Source organism: Myxine glutinosa, chromosome 11 (assembly GCF_964187855.1).
Source record: "Myxine glutinosa chromosome 11, kmMyxGlut1.1, whole genome shotgun sequence".
In the NCBI taxonomy this organism is placed as follows: Eukaryota; Metazoa; Chordata; class Myxini; order Myxiniformes; family Myxinidae; genus Myxine; species Myxine glutinosa.
The window spans coordinates 22,990,469-23,016,647 of record NC_136271.1 but is presented as its reverse complement, the minus strand read 5'-3'; the positions used below and the strand labels follow the sequence as shown (position 1 = coordinate 23,016,647).

At 41.3% G+C, this 26,179-nt stretch overlaps 2 protein-coding genes across 2 annotated transcripts in view; one reads left to right on the top strand and one right to left on the bottom strand.

Annotated features, from left to right (window-relative positions):
- The window catches only part of LOC137416272 (procathepsin L), a 42,790-nt gene extending 36,421 nt beyond the window's left edge, over positions 1-6,369 (top strand). Inside the window, exons 7-8 of the mRNA XM_068101800.2 lie at positions 1,040-1,157; positions 5,019-6,369. Coding sequence (XP_067957901.1) covers positions 1,040-1,157; positions 5,019-5,118 — 218 coding nt within the window. The 3' untranslated portion in view covers positions 5,119-6,369. The remainder of the gene's footprint in view (positions 1-1,039; positions 1,158-5,018) is intronic.
- A 5,456-nt stretch (positions 6,370-11,825) lies between these two features.
- Positions 11,826-26,179, bottom strand: part of LOC137416273 (uncharacterized) — a 76,790-nt gene continuing 62,436 nt past the window's right edge. Inside the window, exons 4-5 of the mRNA XM_068101801.2 lie at positions 14,407-15,475; positions 11,826-13,494 (exon numbers count right to left, since the gene is read on the bottom strand). Of these exons, the coding sequence (XP_067957902.2) occupies positions 13,268-13,494; positions 14,407-15,475 (1,296 nt within the window). The 3' untranslated portion in view covers positions 11,826-13,267. The remainder of the gene's footprint in view (positions 13,495-14,406; positions 15,476-26,179) is intronic.

Below are 26,179 nucleotides of genomic sequence, written 5' to 3'. Positions count from 1 at the left end.
GTGTGTGTGTGTGTGTGTGACCCACTCCCGTGTGTGTGTGTGTGTGTGTGTGTGTGTGTGTGTGTGTGTGTGTGTGTGTGTGGATAAGAGAGACACAGAATTGTGAGGAACAGAAATGAAAAAACAAGATGTGTGTGTGTGTGTGGATAAGAGAGAGACAGAATTGTGAGGAACAGAAATGAAAAAAACAAGATGTGTGTGTGTGTGTGTGTGTGTGTGTGTGTGTGTGTGTATAAGAGAGACACAGAATTGTGAGGAACAGAAATGAAAAAACAAGATGTGTGTGTGTGTGTGTGTGTGTGAGACCCACTCCTCCCCCCCCCCCCTCCGTGTGTGTGTGTGTGTGTGTGACCCACTCCCCTGTGTGTGATCCACTCCCTGGTGCAGTGTGCGTGATGTGGGAGGGATGGGGGCGGGTAGGGAGAGGATTTGAGCTCTTGAAGTCACATTTTACATGAGATGTAATCACACATTTCAAACTGTATTTCCCATGTGCACGCACATGCATTCACATGTTATCAGAAGTAAATAGATTGTGTTGATTACATCATTTGTGGATCTGATAAATTGCCAGTAACCAGTTTGTAAAACTGAATGTGCAATATCTAAATGAAGACGTCCATGCCCGTGGGAGTCCCATGGGTGACCCCACTAGTAAGTTATGTTGTTCAACTACCGTCAGCAAAGCGATGGGTTCAATGCTAGTACAAGGGAATGCCAAGGCAATATGTGTAATTTTAGTGCTTCACCTTTGATTCCTTTAAATCGGAACAGAGACCTCAACCTCAAAAATGAATAGGGGTCTTGGGTGTATTGGACCAACATATCTTCATACCAAAGTTGAAGAGGATCGACTCAGACATGATGGAATGGTGTGCAATTGTAATTTATTGGAAAGAAAGGGGAGAATAAAGAAACACAGCAAAAAAAAACATACATCTCCTACAGTACGAGGAGGACGAGACATAATGATGTCAACAATCCTGGCATGACATATACATGAATTTGATCATGGGAATGTTTCACTGCTTGCCGACAGGTGTATACTTTGAACCAAACTGTAACAGCTCATTCCTGAACCACGCGGTGCTGGCTGTGGGCTATGGCAAGGTGGAGCAAGAGCAAAACGGGCACAAGTATTGGATCATTAAAAACAGGTAAAATGGTCTGCGATCCCACAGCATGCTGCCTCCTCCCATTCTCCTGGAGGCGTTAACAACCAACACTAGCATCATATTCAGAGTCAATTTGAAGATTCCTATTCGCTCATTTTTAAGGAGAATCTTCAGCTTCAATGTCAGACAGATCTCATAGCCATGCCACTGGACATCTATGACAGCCTAATATTATTCCTTCCTCGCCCATTGTTATCAGTCTCAGCTCCTAAGCAAACTTTTATTATAGCACCTTCAAATATATAATAAAGCCTTCATTGATCAACTGTTTTATCAGGCTTTGCTATTCAACTCGCAAATTACTGCCGTTGACATTTCTAATGAACCACTGGTCACTATATTTACTCCTCATTACCTCCGCCACCAAAAGTGGATGGAGGTTATGTTTTCACCCCCCCCCCCCCCCCCCTGGTTATGTCTGTCTGTTTGTCTGTCTGTCTGTGAACAGGATATCTCAAAAGGTTGTGGAAGAATTTGGACGAAATTTGGTGGGGAGATTGAACATGTGACAAAGACAAAATGATTCCATTTTGGTGAAGATCCGGATCTGGATCTGAGAATTTTTGGTGAAGTGATTCTTCACCATTGAGCATTAGGGCTAAAAACGATATATAGCACAATATCTCAAAAAGTTATAGATGGATTCGGAAGAAACTTTGTGGACAGGTTGGATTGTGGCAAGGTTGAATCGATTCGATTTTGGTGAAGATCCAAATATGGATCCAGATACGAGAATTTTTAAAATCATTAAGTGATTCTTCACCATTGAGTGATAGGGCCAAAACTATACTAAGCATTATGTTTCAATTCGATTGACAAAACGATTTTGTGAAAATTTTCACAAAAAAAATAAATAAATAAATTCAACGATTCAAGACAAAACTAGCTGGATGAGTTGGTTAGGCGACAAGAACAATCCGATTCGATTTTAGTTCAGGGCCGGATCCAGATCTGGCTTATCAGTGGGTTAAAAAACAAACTGATCGGCCTGGCGGAGGTATGCTCTATGCCGAGTGCCGTTATAGTTCCAGCTGTTGTTCCCTTTCAAATTACAGTCCAAAATACTTCCTTATACTGTGCATTTAGCTTTTTTCTTCATACAGTGTCTTCAGAAAGTATTCACACCCCTTGACTTTTTTCGCTGTGTTACAGCCTGAATCTAAAATGGATTAAACTGAGATGTTTTGTCACTGATCTACACATAGTACCCCATAATGTCAAAGTGGAATTAAAAAAATAATCTCTTACAAAATAATTTAAAATGAAATACAGAAATATCTAATTTACATATGTATTCAGACCCCTGAGTCAATACTTCATAGAAGTGCCTTTGACAGCGATTACAGCTTCGAGTCTTCTTGGGTTCGTCTGTATCAGCTTTGCACATCTGGATTTGGGGAGTTTCTCTCATTCTTCCTTGCAGAATTGCTCAAGCTCTGTCACGTTAGTTGGGAAGCATCGGTGAACAGCAATCTTCAAGTCTTTCCACAGATTATCAATGGGATCAAAGCCTGGGCATTGGCTTGGCCAATCAAGAACTTCTACGTTATTGTTCTGAAGCCATTCCAGTGTTGTTTTGGCTGTATGCTTGTTGGAACGTAAATCTTTGCTGCAGTGTAAGGTCTTTTGCACTGTGAAGCAAGTTCTCCACAAGAATTTGCCTGTATTTGGCTCTATTCATTGTTCCCTCTGTCCTTACAAGTCTCCCAAGTTTCTGCCACTGAAAAGCATCCCTGTAGCATGATGCTGCCACCACCATACTTCACGGTAGAGATGGTGTTAGATGGGTGATGAGTTGTGCTCAGTTTCCGCCAGACTTAACACTTTACATTTGGGCCATAGAGTTACATTTTTGTCCCCTCAGACCGCATAATCTTTTGCCTCATGTTCTCAGTCTTTCACGTGCTGTCATGTGCCTTTTTCTCAGGAGTGGCTTCCATCTGACCACTCTCCCAGAAAGCCTAGATTCGAGAAGTGCTGCAGAGACTCTTGTCCTTCCGGCAGGTTCTCCCATCTCAGTCAAGGAACTCTGTCGTTCTGTCAGAGTGGCCATTGGGTTATTGGTCACATTCCTGACCAAGACCCTTCTTACCAGTTGCTCAATTTGGTCAGATGGGAAGCTCTAGGAAGAGTCGGAGTAGGTCGATATTCTTTCCATTTCCTAATCATGGACCTCACTGTGCTCTTGGCAACTTTCAACATTCAATAAATGGTTTTATCCCCTTCCCCAAATCTATGCCTCCTCATAATTCTATCTCGGAGTTATACGGCCAGTTCCTTGGACGTCATACTCGGGTTTCTGCTCTGCCAGGCACTGTCAACTGTGGGATCTTAAATGGAAAGGTGTGTTTCTTTCTAAATCATGTCCAATAAATTGAATTGGCCACAGGTGGACTCCAATCAAGTCCAATCAAGACATTTCAAGGATGATCAAAGGAAATTGGATGCATCTGAGCTCAATTTGGAGTGTCAAAGCAAAGGGGTTGAATACTTATTAACTCAAGACATTTCCCCTTTTCATTTTTAATTATTTTGTAAAAGTTTCTAAAAAAAAATCCACTGACATTATAGAGTATTATGTGTAGATTAGTGACAAAAAATTCTCAATGCAATCCATTTTAAATTCTGGCTGTAACAGCAAAATGTGAAAAAAGTCAAGGGGCATGAATATTTTCTGAAGGCACTGTATATTCAGACTTATGAAGCATTATATAGGTTACAAATTGAGTTGGAATTGGTCACCTTTAAGGCCTGATAGGAGGCACGAACATATAAGGAAGCAGGTTCTCGAGACAGGAAAGAAATATTAATAAAAGAGTGCAGACAGATTTACTTGGCCGCAGGACTGCTGAGGAAGGGCAGATAGAGTAAAGATGGGACAGGAACAGTGAAGATAGTCGTAGAGCTGCTTTTGGGCAGATAGCAGAGTTTGACTGAGACAGTGATAAAACGACATATGTAGCATCAATGGCAGTTGTGTAGAGTATTAGAAATTTTGGTGATGTACATTGTATTGTGAGTGGGATGGAGCATATTTTGCCAATTTCTTTTTAATGACGGATTAACCTCACAATAATGTCTACTCTTTATTCCCCTTTGGGTTATTTTTCGTTGCATATATGAATGTCTTGCTATGGAAGGTTCTCTTGCATAAGTCTAATTTCTCTGAGTTTTTCTTTGTGGTATTCTGCACTTCCCTCCACCTTTCCCAAAAAACCACACTTCCAAGTATTTAGGCTATCTGTGCGTCTGTCAAGTGGAAGACCCCTCCCCCACCCCGAGTATACACTGTGTATGTTTCGACCTAAACCCCCACATTTCTTTGCGTATGTAATAAATAGATCTGTTCCTTTCTTCTCCATTTCTCTTTATTTTGTCTTCTCCCACTTGTGGGATCATGTTCCACAGTATGTTCAATCCAAATCGTCCTCCCGAGCCACAAAATTGTCAGTGTATTACCAAGTCAGGCCATCCTCCGTCCCTACCGTGATCGTTCCTATCCTCATTAACCCTCGGCTTCTACTTACAAGTTGCTATGTTTCTTTCTCTCTTCTGTCTCTTTCTCCTGTTTGTTTATCCTCTTATTATGTCCACATATTTTCCGACTACCCTACTGTCAGTGCGTTGCCTTCCTACCTTCTTCACCTACCTCTCCAATGAGCCTAGTTTTTGTACACAGCATAAAAAGATGGCTCCTGATTGCTATGGCCTTCATGGCACCCCAACAATTATTACGGTCAAGAGAAAGACAGGCAGACATACAATTAATAAAATGTGAGTATGGTTATATTTTACCCTCTAACACCTTATTTCGTTTTATTGATCTCTTCTATCCCCTTATAGCTGGAGTCGTGATTGGGGTGATAATGGCTACATTCTGATGGCACGAGGACGAAACAACAACTGTGGAATTGCCAGCGCTGCTAGTTTTCCATTACTTTAAATCTCCACTGCAGTTTTTCTTCACATCCTAGTGTCTAAACACTACCTTCTGCTACAGATTCACATTATTATCCCCATGCTTGCAAAAAAAAAAAAAAAACAGAGGATGTTTTTTTTTAACTCAAAATTTGATATTGGGTCATTCCTGGTGGAAGTTTTTGTCATTTTTTAACTTTGCTTTAGGTGGAAAGCATGTGAATTTGCGATGGCATGCCATCGACTTCGCTCTGGTTATCATTATAATGATCTTCCTCAGTAAAAGCCACCTCACTCCTTCCTCGGTGATTGATGCCAATCTTGCTGTCTGTCCGCTAGTCAGAAATGTACAGTAAATGAGATTTGGATTAAAATAGGGTATACAATATACATATTACGTATTTTATGTGCACGTTTCTTATATACCACATGTGATTTTGCATGTTTTAATGAACTTGATGAAAAGCTTACGATTTAAGATTAATAAAAGAGTGCAAATGTTCATTTAATGCAAATGAACGAATGAAAAGCAAACTCTTACAGAATGTGTACAATTTATGTCCATTTTTATTGAAGGTAATCAATGTTCTGTTTTATAAATCACTCGGTGTTTACCCACCCAATAGGGTGGATATAGAATGTGAATTTGAAGTGGAGTACAATCTTTGCTGAGGCAAAATAACTCAATAAATTGATACAGTGTAATTTCTGTACCCAAATTGGTTTGCCACATGTATGTGACAAGAGTGCCCGAGTAGCAATAACTACATTCTAATATGTACTTAATAGACGTATTCACATTACAGAGGATAGAAGTGAGCAAGTACAGAGCGTTATTTTTAAATATCAATTACTGCATATAAAAAAATAAAAAAAATTGATTGATTTTGGGAGTTCAATATAAAAAGTGGTTAAAGGGTTAGACTTAATAAGATGAATGTGCATAAACTAAGTGTGTCAGTATTAAAATCACTTCCTTCTGTTTGCTGTACTTTCCATTCAAAATTATCTAATTCTCTATAAAGCGTACAAGTTAGAAAATCTTCAAAAGTTGATATAGAATAGGTATTTGTTCGAACATGTATTTTTTCCTTGGTTTCAACATCTTCCACAGAGTTCTTTCAAATGACTACCTTCGTTCCTACATATAATTCAACAGTATAATGTTCTCTTAATACTTGCTTAATTCCTTCTTCAATAAAAGGATGTCTTAATGATTCCTTCAGCTATTGACCTTGTTTCTTGATTTTTGTATCAATAAAGTAATGTTCTAATATTTCCATTGTAGGCGTTGATATGTGATTCAATTCCAAATCCTACCTTATCACTAATGTTATTTTTATGCTTGCATGTGTTCCCAGTGTTTGTTTTGTAATAATACTTATTAACGTCTTTGTTGCAAATATCACAATGTATAGTCTTAAATTGAGTGTGCTAAAAATAGATTTTCATCTCCAGCATTTGTTTTGTTTGCATGATTTCGGTGGTTTTTAAAGTTGTACTTATTTACATCCTTATTATAAACATCACGGTGTTTAATCTTGGATGAAAATAAAATTTAATCTCAAGGGTTTATTTTTTATTTGCAGGTGTACAAGTGCTTCTTAAAATTAGGTTTAGCTATATCGCTATTGAAAGTATTGAGGTGAGTTTGTAAGCTTCATTTTATTAGGAGAAAAATTTGAGTTTTTTGGTTCCATTTATACACGGCATTCTCATTTAAAATACAAAGAATTCACTTGTATTTACAATGCCTTCAGAAAATATTCACACCCCCTTGACTTTTCACATTCAGTTGTTACAACCTGAATTTAAAATGAATTAAAATGAGATTTTTTGTCATTGATCTGCCCATCTACACTGACCCCATAATGTCAAAGTGCAATTTTTTATTTTTACAAATGAATTAAACATGAAAAGTTTAAATGTCTTGCTTTAAAAGGTATTCAACCACTTTGCTATGACATTCCAAATTGAGCTCAGATGCATCCAATTTCCTTTGATCATCCTTGAGATATCTTCACAACTTGATTGTTGTCCACCTGTGGCCAATTCGTGGACATGATGAAGAAAGAAGCACACCTTTCTATATAAGGTCCCACAGTTGACAGTGCATGTCAGAGCAAAAACTCTACCATGAAGTCCAAGGAACTGTCCGTAGAACTCCGAGATAGAATTGTGAGGAGGCATAGATTTGTGGAAGGGTATAAAACAATTTCTAGTGTGTTGAAAGTTCCCAAGAGCACAGTGAGTCCATCATTAGGGAATGGAAAGAATATGGAACTACCCAGACCCTTTCTTGAGCTGGCCGTCCGACCAAACTGAACAACCGGGCAAGAAGGACCTTGGTCAGGGAGGTGACCAAGAACCCAATGACCACTGTGACAGAACTCGAGTTCCTTGGCTGAGATGGGAGAACCTGCCGGAAGGACAACAGTCTCTGCAGCACTTCATAAATCTAGGCTTTATGGAAGAGTGGCCAGACGGAAGCCACTCCTGAGAAAAAGGGCACATGACAGCATGTTTGGAGTTTGCAAAAAGGCAGGTGAAAGACTGAGAACATGAGGCAAAATATTCTGTGGTTTATTGAGACAAAAACCGAGCTATTTGGCTTGAATGCAAAGCATTATGTCTGGCGGAAACCGAGCACAGCTCATCACCCATCTAACGCAATCCCTACCTGAAGCATGGTGGTGGCAGTATCATGCTAGGGGGATGCTTTTCAGCGGCAAAAACAAGCCGACAAGAGGATAAGGGGACAAGAACAAGCCAATTTGATTATGGTTCAGATCCGGATTCAGATATGACCTATCAGTGGAATATAAAACGTAAACTGTTCAGCCTGGCAAAGGTATGCTCTCTACTGAATGCCATTCTAGTTAACTATGATATTACTCTTTTTTGATAAATGACAGTTATATTCAAGTACAAATACATATACATAAAATAAATAATGCCTCCGGCAACTTCACCACGGAGGAGTATAAATAATTACCAGACATATTAAAATAAAAATAAATCTCTTCAGTAAGTGGTTGAAGGTGGTGGTACATCTTCTTTCTCCTTCAATGAATGTGGGCATATTTATCGATCGGAGGCAAACTTAATAACCCAGAAATCCATTAATACCAGCATCCATTCGACTAATAACAACTCGTTACACTTCTAAGGTAACACTCTTACAATTCCTCTTGGCCAATCTACACTACAGTATATTTATGTGTGAAGCAAAGTACTGTACAGTAGTTCTTTCAGCAATTTTGCAATCGTCCAATTTGTTACTTTATTGATGTATTCTGGCGTTGCTCTCAGTCTTGTAAGTTCTGAAAATGCTCGAGAAGGAAAGGCTTGGCTTTTAAAATGAGGTGTGACGTGAGATGACGAATATCAAGAAGTGGTATTAATAACGTGACGACGTATTTGCGAAATGATACAATGAGTAAGAAGCAGGACAATAGCAGACCTTCAGTGGTGGCAGCATAAAAAAAGAAAATGTCTGAAGAAGGATGAATCAATGTGAATTAGTTCCTCCTCATCTTGTGTACACAGACTTTCTATGAAGGTATAAGGTTAGCTGAAATTTTGCATAAACTTTGGAGGGATGCCAAAGGATGGGGTTCGGGCAATGTCACAAAAATAGTGGTTTTCATTTTTAACTCAACTGGACTACCGTCCAGTTGAGTTCATCACATACTGAACCCTCCGGCATCCGTCGTCTGTCGTCGTCGTCTGTCGTCGTCGTCGTCTGTCGTCAACTTTTCGACGTTAACACTCCAGCGTCCACAAATATCAACCGATTCTGATCAAACTTGACAAGCAGCATCCTTACCCCAAGGACCAGGTTGGTATTACATTTCAGACCGATCGGTTGAAAAATGGCGGACTTAGGCGACCATTTTGTTTTTGGTCATGAAAACGACGTTAATACTCTAGCGTCCACAAATATTAACAGATTTTGATCAAACTTAGAATGTTTAACCCTTACAACACAAGGTAGGTTGCTATTGCATTCCAACCCGATCCGTCACAAAATGGCCGCCAAAGGTCGCCATATCGTTTTCAGCTCCGAAACGACGTTAAGACTTTAACGTCCACAAATATTTATGGATTTTGATCAAACTTGGTGTGTGAAGTTGTCCAGTCAGTTCAGTTGAGTTCTGCTTCCCTGGAAGCTCTAGTTATAGTTACCGTAGTTACACAATGTTGTCTATTAGTGTACTTCTGTTATGGTAATGACCATTAAGAATGTAAATATTACATTACTACGTCAAGCGGGGTTGATTGTTATATGTTTCAAACTGCTGCACTGAGGTGTGTGACAACGCATTACCTTCAGAATAATAATTTCTCCTTTTAACCTGTGATGCAGTAGCAACCTGTCTCAAGTGAAATTGTCAACTCGCAATCAATGGGGCTCCAAGAAATGCTCCCAATGTGCGGGCACACTTATAGCCCACAGTGAGGGTGTGGTTGCGTGTCGTGGTAAAAACCAGTCACATTTACTCTTTAGACAGCCATTATTTCAACCAGTCTTATACTTAATGACTCAATTACAAAGGAACATTTTAAAAGTTATATAGTTATGACATGGCATTGATTCTGGTTATGAATGATTGATGTCTCTGAGTTCATTAAATGGAAAACAAATGATCTGTACATTTTGATGAGCAGTGAATATATTTAGATGCCAATGACGTTTGAAAAGTCACTATGATGCGGAGGCAACACATCGACAAAAATGCAGAGTGGAAAAATAATGGTCATTACTCGCTTTGATCAAGAAGCATCCCTCTAATATTCAAGCCCAAAGGTGGTTTGTAGCCCATAGTTTTACTTGTCCTTTTGAAAACGTATCAAAAGGTCATATGGAAGGACCGACTATAAACACTGGATACGGGGTGCAGTTGTAAGGACATCACATTGGTATCCCAGAGATAAAAATGGAAATTCTTCATACTGCTGTTTTCAAAATTTCAATTCTAAGCTTCAGGAAGTTGAGTTCGTCTCAGAAAAACTACCTTGTTATTGTCAATAAAAACCCAGCTGGTAACTGTTGACCTTCAGCACGGGGTAATTTCCTTGTGTCGTTGTCCCTCCAACTGTGTACTGGTTCCACAGGCTACTGTGGCAACCAGTACACACCTTGTGGTTCACCATTAGGCCTCAAGGTAATTTGGGACGGGCTGTGGATGTAACGACCATATCGCCATAACTCAATGTTGGTTAATTTATTTCTCACAAATACATGGCTCTGCTCTTTTCTAACTTATCTAATCTTCATCTTCTTGAGGCATTATCTTCCCTACAATTCACCAAATCATTATTTTAATTCTGCAATTTTGTCTCATCAGCATGCTGTGAATTTTTTTTCCAATATATTCTTCCTTGAGGAATTATATTCTGCTCCACCAACCATGGCCCTTTAAAAACAGGCTGAATATATGAATCCAATTTAGACAAGTTCCTATTGTGGAACCCCACATTGTTGCAGTAATCTTTACAATTTACCATGCTGCTGTCGCTACAAACAACTTACTGAGCATTTATCCAAGTTCTGAACAACAAAAACAATTTTCTTATTCTTTTTTACACTCAAACTCATGTAGCCCTGAGACTCCGATATATCTATATTATAAAAACAGGAGTGTCCTTCTGTCTGTCCGTCCCTGAACAACTCCCTCAGTTTTGGGGCTAGCCCCGCCAAACCTTCTGTGGAACGTTTCGGGGTTCCAGCGGGTGTCGCAAAGTAGGTATGAGGTTTCATTAATTCCTCAATACAATTATGATTTTGAGTTTCCACTCAAATGACGCCACTTTTAACCATCCAAAGGTGGGTGGGAGGTTTCATAAATTAATCCAGTTATGATTTTGATTTTTCATCCGTAAGAGATGTCACTATCTGGAGAGAGAGGCGACTTTTAGAGTGCACCTGCACATTCCAATGTAAATTGGTCATTCATTTAAATATATATTTTTACATATGCACAATATAAATTAATATACAAGTGAATCCATGGTAGCCTGGTGTTGGCTTAGCGGTTAGGGTGCGGCTTGGGATCCTAGGATCCTGGGTTTGAATCCCGGTCGATTGCTAAATTAACGCCAGGAGGGTTTGACTCAGCCTGTCATCCTTCCGAGGTCGGCAAATTGAGTACCCGTTCATTGGTAATTCCCTGTGTGTCGCAAGAGGCGACTAACAGTGTTGGCGGCAGGAAGGGCGTCCGGCCATAAAACATTGCTTCAAAAAGGGGGCCATGGTGCCCGAAAAAGGCCAACCCCTGCTCTGTGGGGAAAAATGGCCTCTAAAGGTGGTTCTATACAAGTGAATCCACAGTCTCTGCAGGACTACACCGAGTCTAACGAGTGTTACCATGATTCTGTAGACTGTAAACAACGAAATGAGGCCACCTGGCCTATTATTGCCATGTTGCACTCTTTAGTTAATTTTTGCTACAGGTGTAAAACGTCCATTTCTGAGCTCCGATGTTTTTATCCTCGCCCATTATTCCTCCAAGTGTCCCTTTATTTACGCTGCTGTTGTTGTCCCTCTACACTCTATGCTGCTGCTGTTGGTGTGTTCCCCTTTGTGTTCATGCATTTATGGCTTTGCCTGTTTATGATTTCATCTTAGTTAAGAACAGCGTTCTTGATGCTTTGCGAAAGACTAAATAACCCCATCATGATCAGGTGATCCAACTTGTGATATAAATGAAAGGCAAATAAATGAAACAATTAAAAGCATGATATTTATTACATTACAAAGCATACAATTTTAGCACAGACATTTACATCAACTTCCCTCCCTTCTTTACTGTTCAATATCGAACTTATAAAAGGATAAAAACTATATAAAACGTCTTCAGCAATATGTGGAGTGACATAAAAGTCATAAAAACAATATTATTAGGGATGGTTTCTTAAACACATTTGAACAGGCTTCTCTTACCTGTTATGGGCACTTTTGTGCATAAGTCACGATTAATGTACATTCAGTAATTCCACGACATGACATTTGGTAGCCCTTTCAAACATGAAGAATGCCAAGAGGGGTTCAGTGACACGTGTAATAGAAAATTTGGCAATAGCCAGGCGAATGTGTATCCTTACCCTGAAGTTGTTTTGATTCAAGATAAAGTTATACAATCGAGTTAGCACCTCTCTACAGAAACTTCCAGATTCCTTCCAGGTAGTGATTGACTTGTCATCATGTACTCACAGGTGTAATGATTCCACATTGTCATTTAGCAGAATGAAACCCTGAAATTCAATATATCAGCCTACTTCCTGAATATTAGCTCGTGCTCATGCAATAATTATAATATCTTTCCACTGAAATGCACAAAGTGGGATTCTGCAATGGATACTGGTTTTAATGAACATCATATTGACCGTCTCCATTTCAATGCATTTTAAGATCCGTAAGTGATTTCAGCTTTGTCATGAGCAATAACAAGAGGATTATCAGTTCTTGCTTACCACTTACTTTATCGAACATCCTCCAAAAAAAAAATCACATGACGGCCTGTAATTTGCTTCTTCACCAAAATCTGATTACAATGTCAGTACTTATTGAGCATGTTGATGGCAATAACATAAGCAGTAATCAATTAAAGCGGAAAGAATTAAAAATTTGTCGGCTTATCTTTTTGTCATCATCCCAAACATCCATTGTTTATTTGGTAAATGATGGTGCAGGGGCTCGGTCATAAAGGCAAGCAGAGGCAGCTCACCCATCCCGATTACACGTATTGTGATGAGTGTGGAGGACGGAGGAATGGAGTTTTGGGGTGGAGGGACAAATTCGAGGAGAGAGGTGCAAGAGTGAGATATCTAAAAAAACCAAAAAAAAAAACAATAAGGGGCAGTGTTTCACCCACCAAGTATAGGAAAGCTCAGTCTTGGATACATTTTCCTGCCTGAATGGCATCATGAGCAAAACAAAAAAATTAACTTTTGAAATGCAAGACCTTTTGCTTGTACACTGTTTGGCTCCCCACTGAATGAGGGATACTTTTAGAAAATGAATGACTTTCATGACCCAACATATGATCACCGATCTTAGATTGGATTGACTAATCAATGGAAACCTGATGGGAGATGCATCATCTTTTGAAGTCCACAATGTAAATAAGCACGAACCCTTCATTCTTCTAAAATATCATATCGATGAAAACTCACAGATCTGTTGCTTTTTCTTGAGTACTAGCTTTCCTGTGCTGCCGTGCTTTCTTTCCCCTCTTGCTGCCGCCTGTTATGCCTCGTTGGTCACTTCCACCTTCCATCGTCCAACCATCCAAATGTTTGTGGCCGGTCCTTGTGTAGCTCTGTGTTGAAGGTAGACTGGCTACATTCCAAGGTGTGCTGTAACCAGTCCTTAGGCCTGCAATCCTCTTTTTGGCATCTAGAAAGATGAACAAACAGATAGATATAGATATATAGAAAATGTACCTCCTGAAGCAATTGTTTGGTATATGTTGATTTCCTAATATTCCACATATTGAAGTGAAGGCATTTGTGGATCCAGTATAAGACATACATGTTTAAATAATAAATTTTGGACTGCAATTGTTCTGATGTGGAAGTATGTGGTGTGCATGATTATAAATAGTAATAACCATTCCAAAAATGCTTTTGGGGGCAGGAACTGAAATCAGGATCTTAAAACCAAATCCTTGATAAGCAAAATATGTAGGATCTCCCAGAAGCAGAAATGCCAGCGATACGAAGAGATACACCAGGAAATTACTCGTAGAATCAGAACTGACGGACTGCAGATATCACAAAGCCAACAACGCCAGCAAAGTGAAATCTGAAGAGCAACGTCAACACACTAAAGAGAATGCTAGAGAGACGAACAGAAAAGACAACAACCTGTACTTTGAGCTCAACAAAAACGCCCGAAAGATAACCTGTAATGCCAACAAGCCGTACAACGAGCTCAAGACAAACGCGAGCAAGCTGAACGGAAAATCAAGGCAGGCTTGCTCGATAAAAGACATAGGACCAATAAATTTGTGGGGGAAATCCACTCTCTGATGGCCAGTGATCCCCAACTTTGATGGAATGGCCATGCATCCTGACCCGAGCCATGAGTAATAGTTTCAAATGTACTGTGCTGTACGTATGTGTGTAGACACTGTGAAAAACACCCTAAAAGTAATATGGCTATGCTCGCTAGAAAATGTTTGGATATTTCAGTGAAAAGGAGGGATGGTGGTCCACAAAGGTCAATCATAACTAGGACATAGAAAATCATTCATTACACCAGATGCTTCTGACAGGTAGAGTGATTAAACGGAGGTGCACAACTCACTGTTTTTATTTAAATCTTTCCTTCGCTTTAGTCTGTGTGGAGCTTGTATCTCTGATTCACTCTTGCCAGGCACCAGATCATTTCTCCCAGTTGCTGAAATTACAGGAAGCTGCTGGTTACAGGTTGACGTTGTTGGGCAGGATATAGTAGTAGGTCTGCTATGGGGTTGGCCAGAACTACCATACCAGGTCATCCGACTTTGAAGAGGTCCACGCAGTTCTTTTTTTTGGCAAGACCAGTACCTAGAAATCTCAGACTCCACTTGTTCCAAAGCAGCGTTGTGACTGCACTTTCCAAATCCACTCATCGTCCTGGCACCTTGTTTTTGCTTGCGACGAGAAGCTAAGGATTTTTGCAATGAGACAGAATTTGAGGTTGGAATGACAGGTGCACAACCACAGACACAGAGCAGTGAAGGTGAATTGGACTGGCTGATGAGAGATGGTGTTCCAAATAAATAGCGAGGGGGGGTACTTGAGGCAATTGTTGGAAATGATAGGCCATAGGGACCAAAGTAAAGGCCGGAAGAAAAAGGTGGCAAGTCTCCTGCAGCAGCAGCAGAGCTCCAATTGGAAGCTGGTTTTAGTGATGTGTCCCACCGGGTAGGCAGCAGATATCTCAAGCGGAAGATATCAGGGACAGAGTCAGATGCTTGAGTAACAGAGTGGCTTGTGCGGGACTTCCGGGAGATCCTACATTCTGCTAGTTGAGCTATAATTTCTTCGAGTAACACTCCAAACCCTGCATCTGTACAGACTCTGTTAGACGTGGGTTTTTTGCGCCTCCTTGTTTTGTCACTGCGGTACCGGTGCTTGGACCGATTTGTGCTGGTCTGTGGGGCTACTGCCTCTCTCGAAATCCGCATTGACCCTGGTGACATTTGTAGAGATGATGGCGAAGGTGGTTCTGATCTGTTGGACCGTGTTGATCGACGTCGTAGTGCTGGTCTGAGGCGTGTGATTCGTTCACCACGATCAGATGTGCTGTTGTTGTCAGTCCCGATGCCACTATCGCTGGGGTTAGCTTCATCACTGTGTGATGCCGTGCTAATGGGAGATGGTGTTGCTTCCTGCCAAGAATAAAAACTACAATCACAACAATAAACTCAATGTTAACCATGTCTCTCACTCAATGTTAACCATGATAGTAACTGTCGCCATAACTATTATATTGACCACAGCTGTTGTATACTGTACTTGTATAATATAATACAAGATAATATAATATAATATAATATAATATATATATATTACATACTGTAAAACCTTGACATTCGAGGTTCCGAAATTCGCGGACTCTGTGTATTCGGGGTTCATAAAATGTGACCTGCTTCTACATTTGTGGCCTTGTGCATCGTGTATTCGCGGTTTTTCATGGGTGCAAAAACATCCCCCACCAGCCGTGCGCATGACACAGTTCTAAAACCATCTTTGTCAGAAGCGCATCAATACAAAGCAACTCTCACCAACCATCTATCACTAGCCGTGCACATAACACAGTTATAAAACAATCTTCCACGAGCCATGTATAAACCATTTCTCAGCAGCCTCGAACATAAAACAGAAGAAGAAGATGCGGTATTCTGTCTTGTCATACGAAAACAGACGTTGAATTTAAATTGCATAATTTTAAACGTCCTGACATCACAGTCCTTGTGCTAGAATTTCATTTTATTTTAGATCCAAAACTAGAACAATGCGACTGTGTCACCAATATGCCTCCGCATAGTCCCACAATGGGTAGATGCCATCACTCTGCATATGTATGGGTAGGGGATCACGTTTGTGAAGTTTTGTGTTGATCAGATAAGGTTCGTTTTTCTATCCAAGATGGCTGCCAAACCACATGACTTATGACATCATCAATTTTCAAACTATATGCAACAGTGTTGTTGGATGATATTAGCAAAATTTCGCATCGATAGGGTGAGCGGTTTCAGAGATATAATTATTTAATATTTTCCTTCAATCCAATATGGCTGCCAACCATGTGACCTATGATGTCATAAATGTAATATTGCAATACAAATGGGTCATAGATCAATAGATCATGTACATGCAATTTCAGATTTTTAGGATAAGGAATTCGATTAAAACATTATTGGCTGGTATACCACTTCACCTATGATGTCATCATTATCATGCTTTTGTTCCCCATTGGGAGTACTTGACAATGTGCCAAGTTTCAAATTTTTCCATTCAGCGGTTTCCGAGAAATAATTCTTTTGTTATTTGATTTTAATCCAAGATAGATAGCTGCCATACCACGTGACCTATGATGTCACAATTATCATAAAAACATTCTGCATGGGTGTCACTCCTTCCCTGAAAGTTTCGTCTCAATTGGACATATGGTTGCTGAGAAATATGAGGTTTGCCCGTACGGACGGACGGACGGACGGACAACCCAAATACATAATGCCTCCGGCGACTTAGTCGGCGGAGGCATAATAAAAGTTAATTTTTACTTGCCGTAACATGAAACAGCCTGACTGATCGGCCATATCCCTAAATGTGTCATTAGATAAAGATCCTAGTCACCCGGGAATTATTTTTTTGGTGAGAGGTGATTGCTTGTTCCCTCCAATTATGGGTGAGAGACGTGACTGGGTCTTTATATCAGCAAAAGGCATTGGTAGACATCAGTGTACTTTGACATTCGCAGACACTGGAGAAATAAATACATGACCTGGGTTCTGAACATTCAGGTAAAAACATTAAACAAGCCAACCCAAATTGACATTATTAAAGGGATGTTGGCACTTCTCACACTGCATAAATCCCTCTTGATCATATTTCAACAAACCACTTATGTGAGGAATTGTAGGTTGGTTGGCTTACGTGTGCCAGGGAAAAGCTTTTCTGAGATATTAAAATGGGAAAATTATGAAATAGCTTTTGAGTTATGTTCTGCTAAAAAAAAAACAACTATTTTTGAGCAGTGCAATTTTTTTTGCTCGTAATTAATCGTTAGATTTTGCATTAGACCAGGAGCCTCCTTGCAAGTTGAACCAAACTGCCAATGGAGGCTCATGATATGGGCCTCATGGATCTGCCTGAGCTGCTATATTAGAAGGAGGCAAAACACATGAAGTTCGTGCTTCAGTTGCTTTGAGCTTCAGAAGTGCCAAGGTTGTTCAGCTTCCTGAACAAACCAACTCATTAATTTACACTGAATATTCGTTGGTGGAGGGCAAGAAAAAATAAAAAAATAAATTATAAAAAAAATTTTTAAAAAATTTTTAAATTTTTTATTTAAAATTTATTTAAAAAAAAAAATTTAAAAAATAAAAATTAAAAATTAAAAATTAAAAAAAATTAAAAAAAAAAAATCAAAAAAAAAATCAAAAAAATCAATAAAAGGGCAATAAAAGGGCAATAGAAAAAATAGTTGGTGGAGGGCAAAAATGTCATTGTTATGGAGCACAAGACCAAAAAAAAATTAACTAAATTCCAAAAATACACATTAAAAAACGTGAATAGAAAACAAGTTAACCTATATATTGGCGAATTTCAGTGCACACAGGTGCCCAAAGAGCCATCTTTCTGGCTTTTGGCAAATCTCTTATACATATGGAAGTTTAGCGAAAGGCAAATGGCTCTTTGGGGATCTCTGTGAATAGAAAGCCAATAGACATACAAATTGTTGGATCTTAATTTGGACAATCCAACTGGCCATAAATGCAGTGTTGCTCACACAATAACAACCTGGGCATGTATGATGTCATCATGCAGGATGGCTACTACCTTGGAAACAAGATGATTGCCGAATAGTTTGCTAAACAATGGATAGGAAAGTAGCTTATTTCTAAGCTTTGCAAAACCAAGAGTTAGTGACGAAACATAAGGAGGCAGACATGATAACTTCCATGTTATCCGGGCCTTTCAAATGTAATTGCCAGAATAATTATTAGCATGCAGATTTATGTGGCACATAAATGTCCATGCAAAATTCGTAGCTACATCAGCTGTGTCTGGAAAGAATACAGGTGACCAGTCTGTAGTTCCTGAACAGACAAATCATCAAAAAGTTTTGTACCAGACAGTAATTATGATCAAAGGTGACATTTCTGAATGTGAAGGTATTGGTATCAGACTCATGAAAATAACTAAATGTCACGTCGTCCATAGTACCTAATCGTCATACAATGTATCATTTCATCTGATCATAGCAAAGAAGGGTTCTCTCAGGACTGTAAAAACCAATCAGATGAACGAAGAGTGCTTGATTATCTGATTATGCGAAGGGACACACACACAAACATATATATAGGGTTAGGGTTAGGGTTAGGGTCTCACCCATATATATATCTATATATATATACTGAAACGCAAAAGAAACTTACCACCTTTGAAACCTTTAAATATCAACAATAACACTGCGTGTAGTAAATGTGTGAACTTATTTGTGGACAATAGTGTCCTCGCTGTCAGACAAAACGGTCATGGATGGTCACTTGAACCTTCAATGGTCACTTCATAGCACAGCTGTTGAACAGCCGTTTTGACTGTCAGTGATTAGCCAAGGGGTACGGGATGATTTTAATGAGCTGCACCTGATGTCTTGATATTGGCTTTAAAAAGGCCAGTGCAAAATGGGCATTTTGACCGAAATATTTGACCATTTTGACCAACTTCAAAAAGACCGAAAACACAAAAGAAACTTACCACCTTTAAAACCTTTAAATATCAACAATAACACTGCGTATAGTAAATGTGTGAACTTATTTGTGGACAATAGTGTCCTCACTGTCAGACAAAATGGTCACGGATAGTCACTTGAACCTTCAATGGTCACTTCGTAGCACAGCTGTTGAACAGCCGTTTTGACTGTCAGTGATTAGCCAAGGGGTACGGGATGATTTTAATGAGCTGCACGTGATGTCTTGATATTGGCTTTAAAAAGGCCAGTGCAAAATGGGCATTTTGACCGAAATATTTGACCATTTTGACCATTTTGACCAACTTCAAAAAGACCGAAAACGCAAAAGAAATTTACCACTTGTTTGAAATGTAATAAAATTGTAACAGTTCAAAATAAAACAAACCAACAATTGCTAATTGAAACATTGGCATTTTATTGATGACATGTCAAGTTTTTGACCAAGATACACCATCTCATCAGTTTGTTCTACAGTACAGAACAGCACAGGGTGCAATGTCAGTCCCCTTTCAATAGCGTGTATGGCCACCATTGTTTTGGATACAGGCAGTGCATCGTCGGCGTATACTGCCTACCAGTCTTTGGATGGATTGCTGCTGGATTCTGTCCCACTCAGTCCTCAATGTCTGAAGCAGCTCTGCCCGTGTCCTGGCCCTGCCAACTACGCGTCTCCCAAGCTCATCCCACAGGTGCTCTATGGGATTCAGGTCAGGGGAGAGCGCAGGCCACTGCATGGTGTTGATGTTCTCGCCTTGGAGAAATGCAGTGGTAAAGCGAGCAGCATGGGGACGAGCGTTGTCATGCTGAAAGGTTCTCAGTTCTGGGTGGTCTAGCAGGAATGGCAGCAGATGAGGTCGCAGGATGTTATCCACATACCACTGGGCGTTAAGATTCCCATCCACAACCACCAGTGGCGTCCTGTACCGGCCTGATATGGCTGCCCACACCATCACACTTGGGCCACCCCACCTGTTGGCTTGACGCACGCAACAATCGGCATATCGCTCGCCAGTTCTTCTCCAGACACACTCACGCCCATCAGGACTGTCCACACAGAACCTTGACTCATCGCTGAAAGCGACCTCGTTCCACTGCGCCAAGGTCCACCGCTGATGCTGCTGGCTCCATCTCTGACGGTTGCGGCAATGGGCAACCGTCATCACGGGGCCTCTGTATGGTCTTCTGGCAGTCAGACCATAGTCATGCAGTCGTCTTCGTGCAGTATCATTGGAGATCCGTGGGTTTGCACGCCCCGGAGTTTCTGCCGCAGTGCGGGATGCTGGACGGAATCGATCCCGCAGGTGACTTCGGACCATCTGCCTGTCCTGCCTTGCAGTGGTGACTCTTGGCCTCCCTGATCGAGGTCTGTCATCTGCAGAGTTGTGGAGGGTGTCTCTGTCCACCAGGGCCGATATCGTCTGGTGTGAACAGCCAAGGCGACGTGCCACCTCACGGTAGCTCAGTCCACCTTGCAGCATGCCCAGGGCACGCTGCCGTTGATCCCTTGACAATCGTGCCATGTTGATTGAAATGCCCATTTTGCACTGGCCTTTTTAAAGCCAATATCAAGACATCACGTGCAGCTCATTAAAATCATCCCGTACCCCTTGGCTAATCACTGACAGTCAAAACGGCTGTTCAACAGCTGTGCTATGAAGTGACCATTGGAGGTTCAAGTGACCATCCGTGACCGTTTTGTCTGACAGTGAGGACAATATTGTCCACAAATAAGTTCACACATTTACTATACACAGTGTTATTGTTGATATTTAAAGGTTTCAAAGGTGGTAAGTTTCTTTTGTGTTTTCGGTCTTTTTGAAGTTGGTCAAAATGGTCAAATTTTTCGGTCAAAATGCCCATTTTGCACTGGCCTTTTTAAAGCCAATATCAAGACATCACGTGCAGCTCATTAAAATCATCCCGTACCTCTTGGCTAATCACTGACAGTCAAAACGGCTGTTCAACAGCTGTGCTATGAAGTGACCATTGAAGGTTCAAGTGACCATCCGTGACCGTTTTGTCTGACAGTGAGGACACTATTGTCCACAAATAAGTTCACACATTTACTACACGCAGTGTTATTGTTGATATTTAAAGGTTTCAAAGGTGGTAAGTTTCTTTTGCGTTTCAGTATATATATCTCTATAAATAAAACACAGTTTGTGTGTGTGTTTGTGTGTGTGTGTGTGTGTGTGTGTGTGTGTGTATGTTACCTATAGACTCCTAAACGGAGAGGCTCACATGCTTGATATTTGGCATAGACATGGCCATTGAGCCTGGGAAGGACATGGCCTACCTAAAAATATTTGACGAGATCCATATTTTTTATTAATATTTACCTCAGCGCATTTCAGCGAGGAACATTATACACGGAATCAAAGCCTGTGCCAGAGCAGCTCGCTGATTCGCTCAGAGCGATCACGTGATGTTCCAAACCTCGCCGCCAGACCATTGAACTGAAAATATATATAATGACCATTGCCATTCACACCACATAGGTGGAGATGCAGCTACCGGGCGCCGTCTTGGTTGGCACGCGATGCTGGGCGATGGTGATTTCCGTCACACGTTTGCACGTAATTCAGAGCGAAAAGCGATTGCATTTTTTCACCTTTTGTGTGATCGTGTTTTGTGTCGATGTTTGTCGATTTTGTGCGATATGAATTAAACGTCTGTGAAACAGCTGTGAAACATCTTTCCACAACCCTTCCTTAACCGATTGGAGCAGTTTATTGCCACACAAAATGGCATTTTAACAGTTGTCTGGCTTTTAAAATCTGGGACACGTTAAAAACAAACGAGATCCGCGAAGCGAGTTGGTCGAGTTGTGCGAACCAAGATGGCGACACGGCGGCTACACTTTTCACGGAGTATGAGTGTTCTATATATTGTCAATTCAGTGCGCCAGACTCGCTCACGTACTTGATTTGTGGCATAGACATGGCCATTGGGCCTTCACGGTGTAATTTGTGCGAGGCTTTTGTCCGAGTGAGCTTGAGTCGAGAGGGCGAATGTACGGGTTGGGAATGTACGGGTCTCCCGTCCCACGCCTGGCAACGCCGGTACTGGAGGGCGTCATAGGATTGGTGAGTCTCCAAAATCCGCTTCGTGCTGTTGTTGCGAAGATGCAGGACGATGTCGCAATTGTTGTGCTGCTCTCCGACCATGAGAACTGCAACATCATTGTTGACTGGCCCTCCCCTTTCTCCACTCCTCCTTCCACCTCCCCCCTCCCCTTCCCCTCACCCTAACCTTCCCCCTCCCCTTCCACCCTCCCCTTTCCCTTCCCCTTCCCCCCTCCTCCTCCCCTTCCCCCTCCCCTTCCCCCCTCCCCTCCCTCTCCCTCCCTTTCCCCCCTCCCCCTCCCTTTCCTCTCTACCCCTCCCCTTCCCCCACCTCCCCCCTCCCCTTCCCTTCCCCCTCCCCCCTACCTCCCCCTCACCCTACCTCCCCCGCCCCCCTACCTCAGGCCTCCCCCTACCCCTTCCCCCCTCCCCTTCCCCCCGTTCCCCTCCCCTCCCCCGCCCGGCAATGCCGGGTACTTCTGCTAATATATATATATATATATATATATATATATATATATATATATATATATATATATATATATATATATATATATATATATATATATATATACTGTATATATATATATATATATATATATATATATACTGTATATATATATATATATACATACAGTCACGTGGAAAAAGTAAGTACACCCCATGTAAAGTTTTGACTTTTTCAACATATTTCAACATACAGATATTTGATCTTCATTTCAACAATATTGATAGATAAAGGTGACATAATAAAACAAATATCATGAAACATTTACATTTTGTAGTCCATTGTATAATTTAAATAAACATAAATGCAAATTTAGCATGTGGAAAAAGTAAGTACACCCCTACATTTATCACTACTTCAAATACCTAAAATTAGAATCAGGTGCACCAGCTCAGGTGCAAATGATTAGAACATCGTTAGAGAGGATCTTGGAGGAACCTGTCTTATTTAAACTTCAGACATTTAGTTTGGTTTGCGCTTTGTTGTTGAAGTGTGTGGCGTCACTATGCCGAGATCAAAAGAGCTCTCTGAGGCCTTGAGAAAGAAGGATATAGATGCCTACGAGTCTGGGAAGGGATTTAAAAAGATCTCCAAACAATTTGAAATCAATCATTCGACTTTCCGGAAGATCATCTACAAATGGAGAAGATTCCAAACAACTGCCAACTTGTTCAGGCCAGGCCGTCCCATCAAGTTCAGCCCGAGAGCAGACCGCAAGATGCTGAAAGAGGTCTCTAAGAACCCCAGAATGTCATCACGGGACCTACAGGTAGCTCTTGCCACTGTTGATGTCAAAGTGCACGAGTCTACCATTAGAAAGAGGCTGCACAAATTTGATCTACATGGGAGTTGTGCCAGGAGGAAACCTTTGCTGTCCAGAAAGAACATCAGGGCAAGACTAAAGTTTGCCAATGAACACCTCGGCAAAGACCAGCACTTCTGCAACAATGTGCTTTGGACAGATGAGTCAAAGGTAGAGCTATTTGGCCACAGTACCAGAAGACATGTTTGGCGAAAACCAAAGACAGCATTTGACCACAAGAACCTGATACCAACTTGTAAAGCATGGTGGTGGAAATATTATGGTTTGGGGCAGCTTTGCTGCATCAGGGCCTGGGCAGCTCACCATCATAGAATCCACTATGAATTCTTCATTGTACCAGAGGGTGCTTGAGGATAATGTGAGGCCATCTGTCAGAAAGTTGAAACTCAACCGAAGGTGGACCTTGCAACATGACAATGACCCTAAACATACCAGTAAATCCAACAAGGAATGGCTGAAAAGAAAGAAATGGAGGGTTCTGGAATGGCCAAGTCAAAGCCCGGATCTAAATCCCATCGAGATGTTGTGGGGGGATTTGAAACGAGCTGTGCATGCAAGACACCCCTCAAACATCGCACAGCTGAAATAATTCTGCATGGAGGAGTGGGCAAAAATTTCTCCCAGTCGATGTCAGAGACTGGTAGACAGTTATAAGAAACGCCTACTTGAGGAGGTTGTTTCTGCCAAAGGGGGCAATACCACCTAGTAGAGCCAATGGTGTACTTACTTTTTCCACATGCAAAATTTGAATTTATGTTTATTTAAATTATACAATGGACTACAAAATGTATTTTTTCATGATATTTGTTATATGATATCACCTTTATCTATAAATATTGTTGAAATGAAGATCAAATAGCTGTATGTTGAAATATGTTGAAAAAGTCAAAACTTTACATGGGGTGTACTTACTTTTTCACATGACTGTATATATACTGTATATATATATATATATATATATATATATATATATATATATATATATATATATATATATATATATATATATATATATATATATATATATATATATATATATTGTTGCGGATCTCCGACGTCGGCCTTCCCCTCATCAAGGGGGGATTAATCCCCTTGTCTTTTATCTGGCCGACGCGATCCCGAGGGCTATAACGTCCTTCCCGGGCAGCGTTAAATAGGGTTGTTGGTCGAATTTGGTCCTATTACCTAAGTACTAACACTGACCGGAAACGAGGAAATAACTTCCGCCCGAACCATGGCGTTAGTGGACACGCCGAGCGAAGCGAGCCGCGATCCGGGCCGTTAACAGGCACTAGACCCGATTCTAAGCGGTTCCTAATCGTGCCACGCTTACCCAATTGAGAAATGACTAGGACGATCGGATTAAGAGGAAAACCAGGAAGAACAGGTAATTTATTAACAATTTGTACACTAATAAGAAGAGGAAGGAAAAGGACGAATGTACAGGGAAGAGGAAGAAGCAGATACACAGGGCAGCCTTAATAACAGTCTTAACTTATCCCTGGACACGGGCCCATTCACTCTCAGACTCACTCTCAGTGTCACTCACATGGGGTTTGTAGATGGTGGTGTTGAGGGTCCAAGGGTACACAGCTCGTCCGGTCCCCAACTCATACCGTGCAGATGGTGGAATACGGCAGGCAGCTCTCCCCATGACGTAGGCGCGATGTGGACAATTATATCTCGGGGGATAGGTAAGCTGGCGATCAGACGGCGTACGTAATATGTGTACCGGCACCTTTACACGCGCTCCCGGTATTACTATGATCGATCCAAGCGCCCTTCAACAACGTCCTTCTCACGCTGCAGTCCTCTGCAGCGTGTGCCGCGCGCCCGCCCTTTGTAAAATGCTTGCCACAGCGCGTCTCTCCCTCTCGTAACTACTCAACTCCGATCAGGTCAAGACTCGAGCGCCTGTCTCATAGCTTTGATCAAGCCCTCTCTCTCCTCATAACTCGTTCACAATCATGGCTCAACTACAATGTTCAACGAGTGCTTCTCCCCTCATAACTCGAGTCCTCCCCTCATAACTGAGGTGGGGGCCTCGCGCAAGGGGTTATATTGCCACGCCCAGCAAACCCTCTCGAATCTCTAGCCACACCCTGTCAGGTGATCTCCCTCGAGCCCTGGTTGGCTGGTGAGGGCTTACCGGCTCCGCCTTGATGGCTGCTTGACGTGGCCGCACCTCCATCCTTGCGTTCCGCTCCCTTTTCGGGCCTTACCTCGTGGCCTTTGGGCTGGTTTGAGCGGAAGCCCAACGAGGTCGTGACGGCTGCTGGCAACCTAAAAGGCAAGGGCGATGTAAAGACTGGCTAGCGCTTAATGGCGTCAATGGAAGGGAGGCTGCAAAAATGAACGAATGGGGCCTACTCTTATTTGTTTTACACAACGCAGATGCAACTACTGGACATGTCCTTATCTAAACACACACTATGAAATAACTAACGTCCTAAGGTGACCTACGTGTTGCTTGTGGCCTATCTATGGGGTGCAACCTTTAACCTTTAATGATGTTACCTGTGTGGGTTCTCAAAACCGCAACAATATATATATATTGTCGTGTGGCTTGGTTCTCAGTTAAGACCGAGAGTAAGCCACGGATGGAAACGAGTGTTAATGAAGGCGTTCACTTCAATGGATGGCAGATGATACGCGAGAAGGAATGAGGAATGCCGACTTACCTGGACGGCCTCGATGATGTCTTCGCCCTTCAAA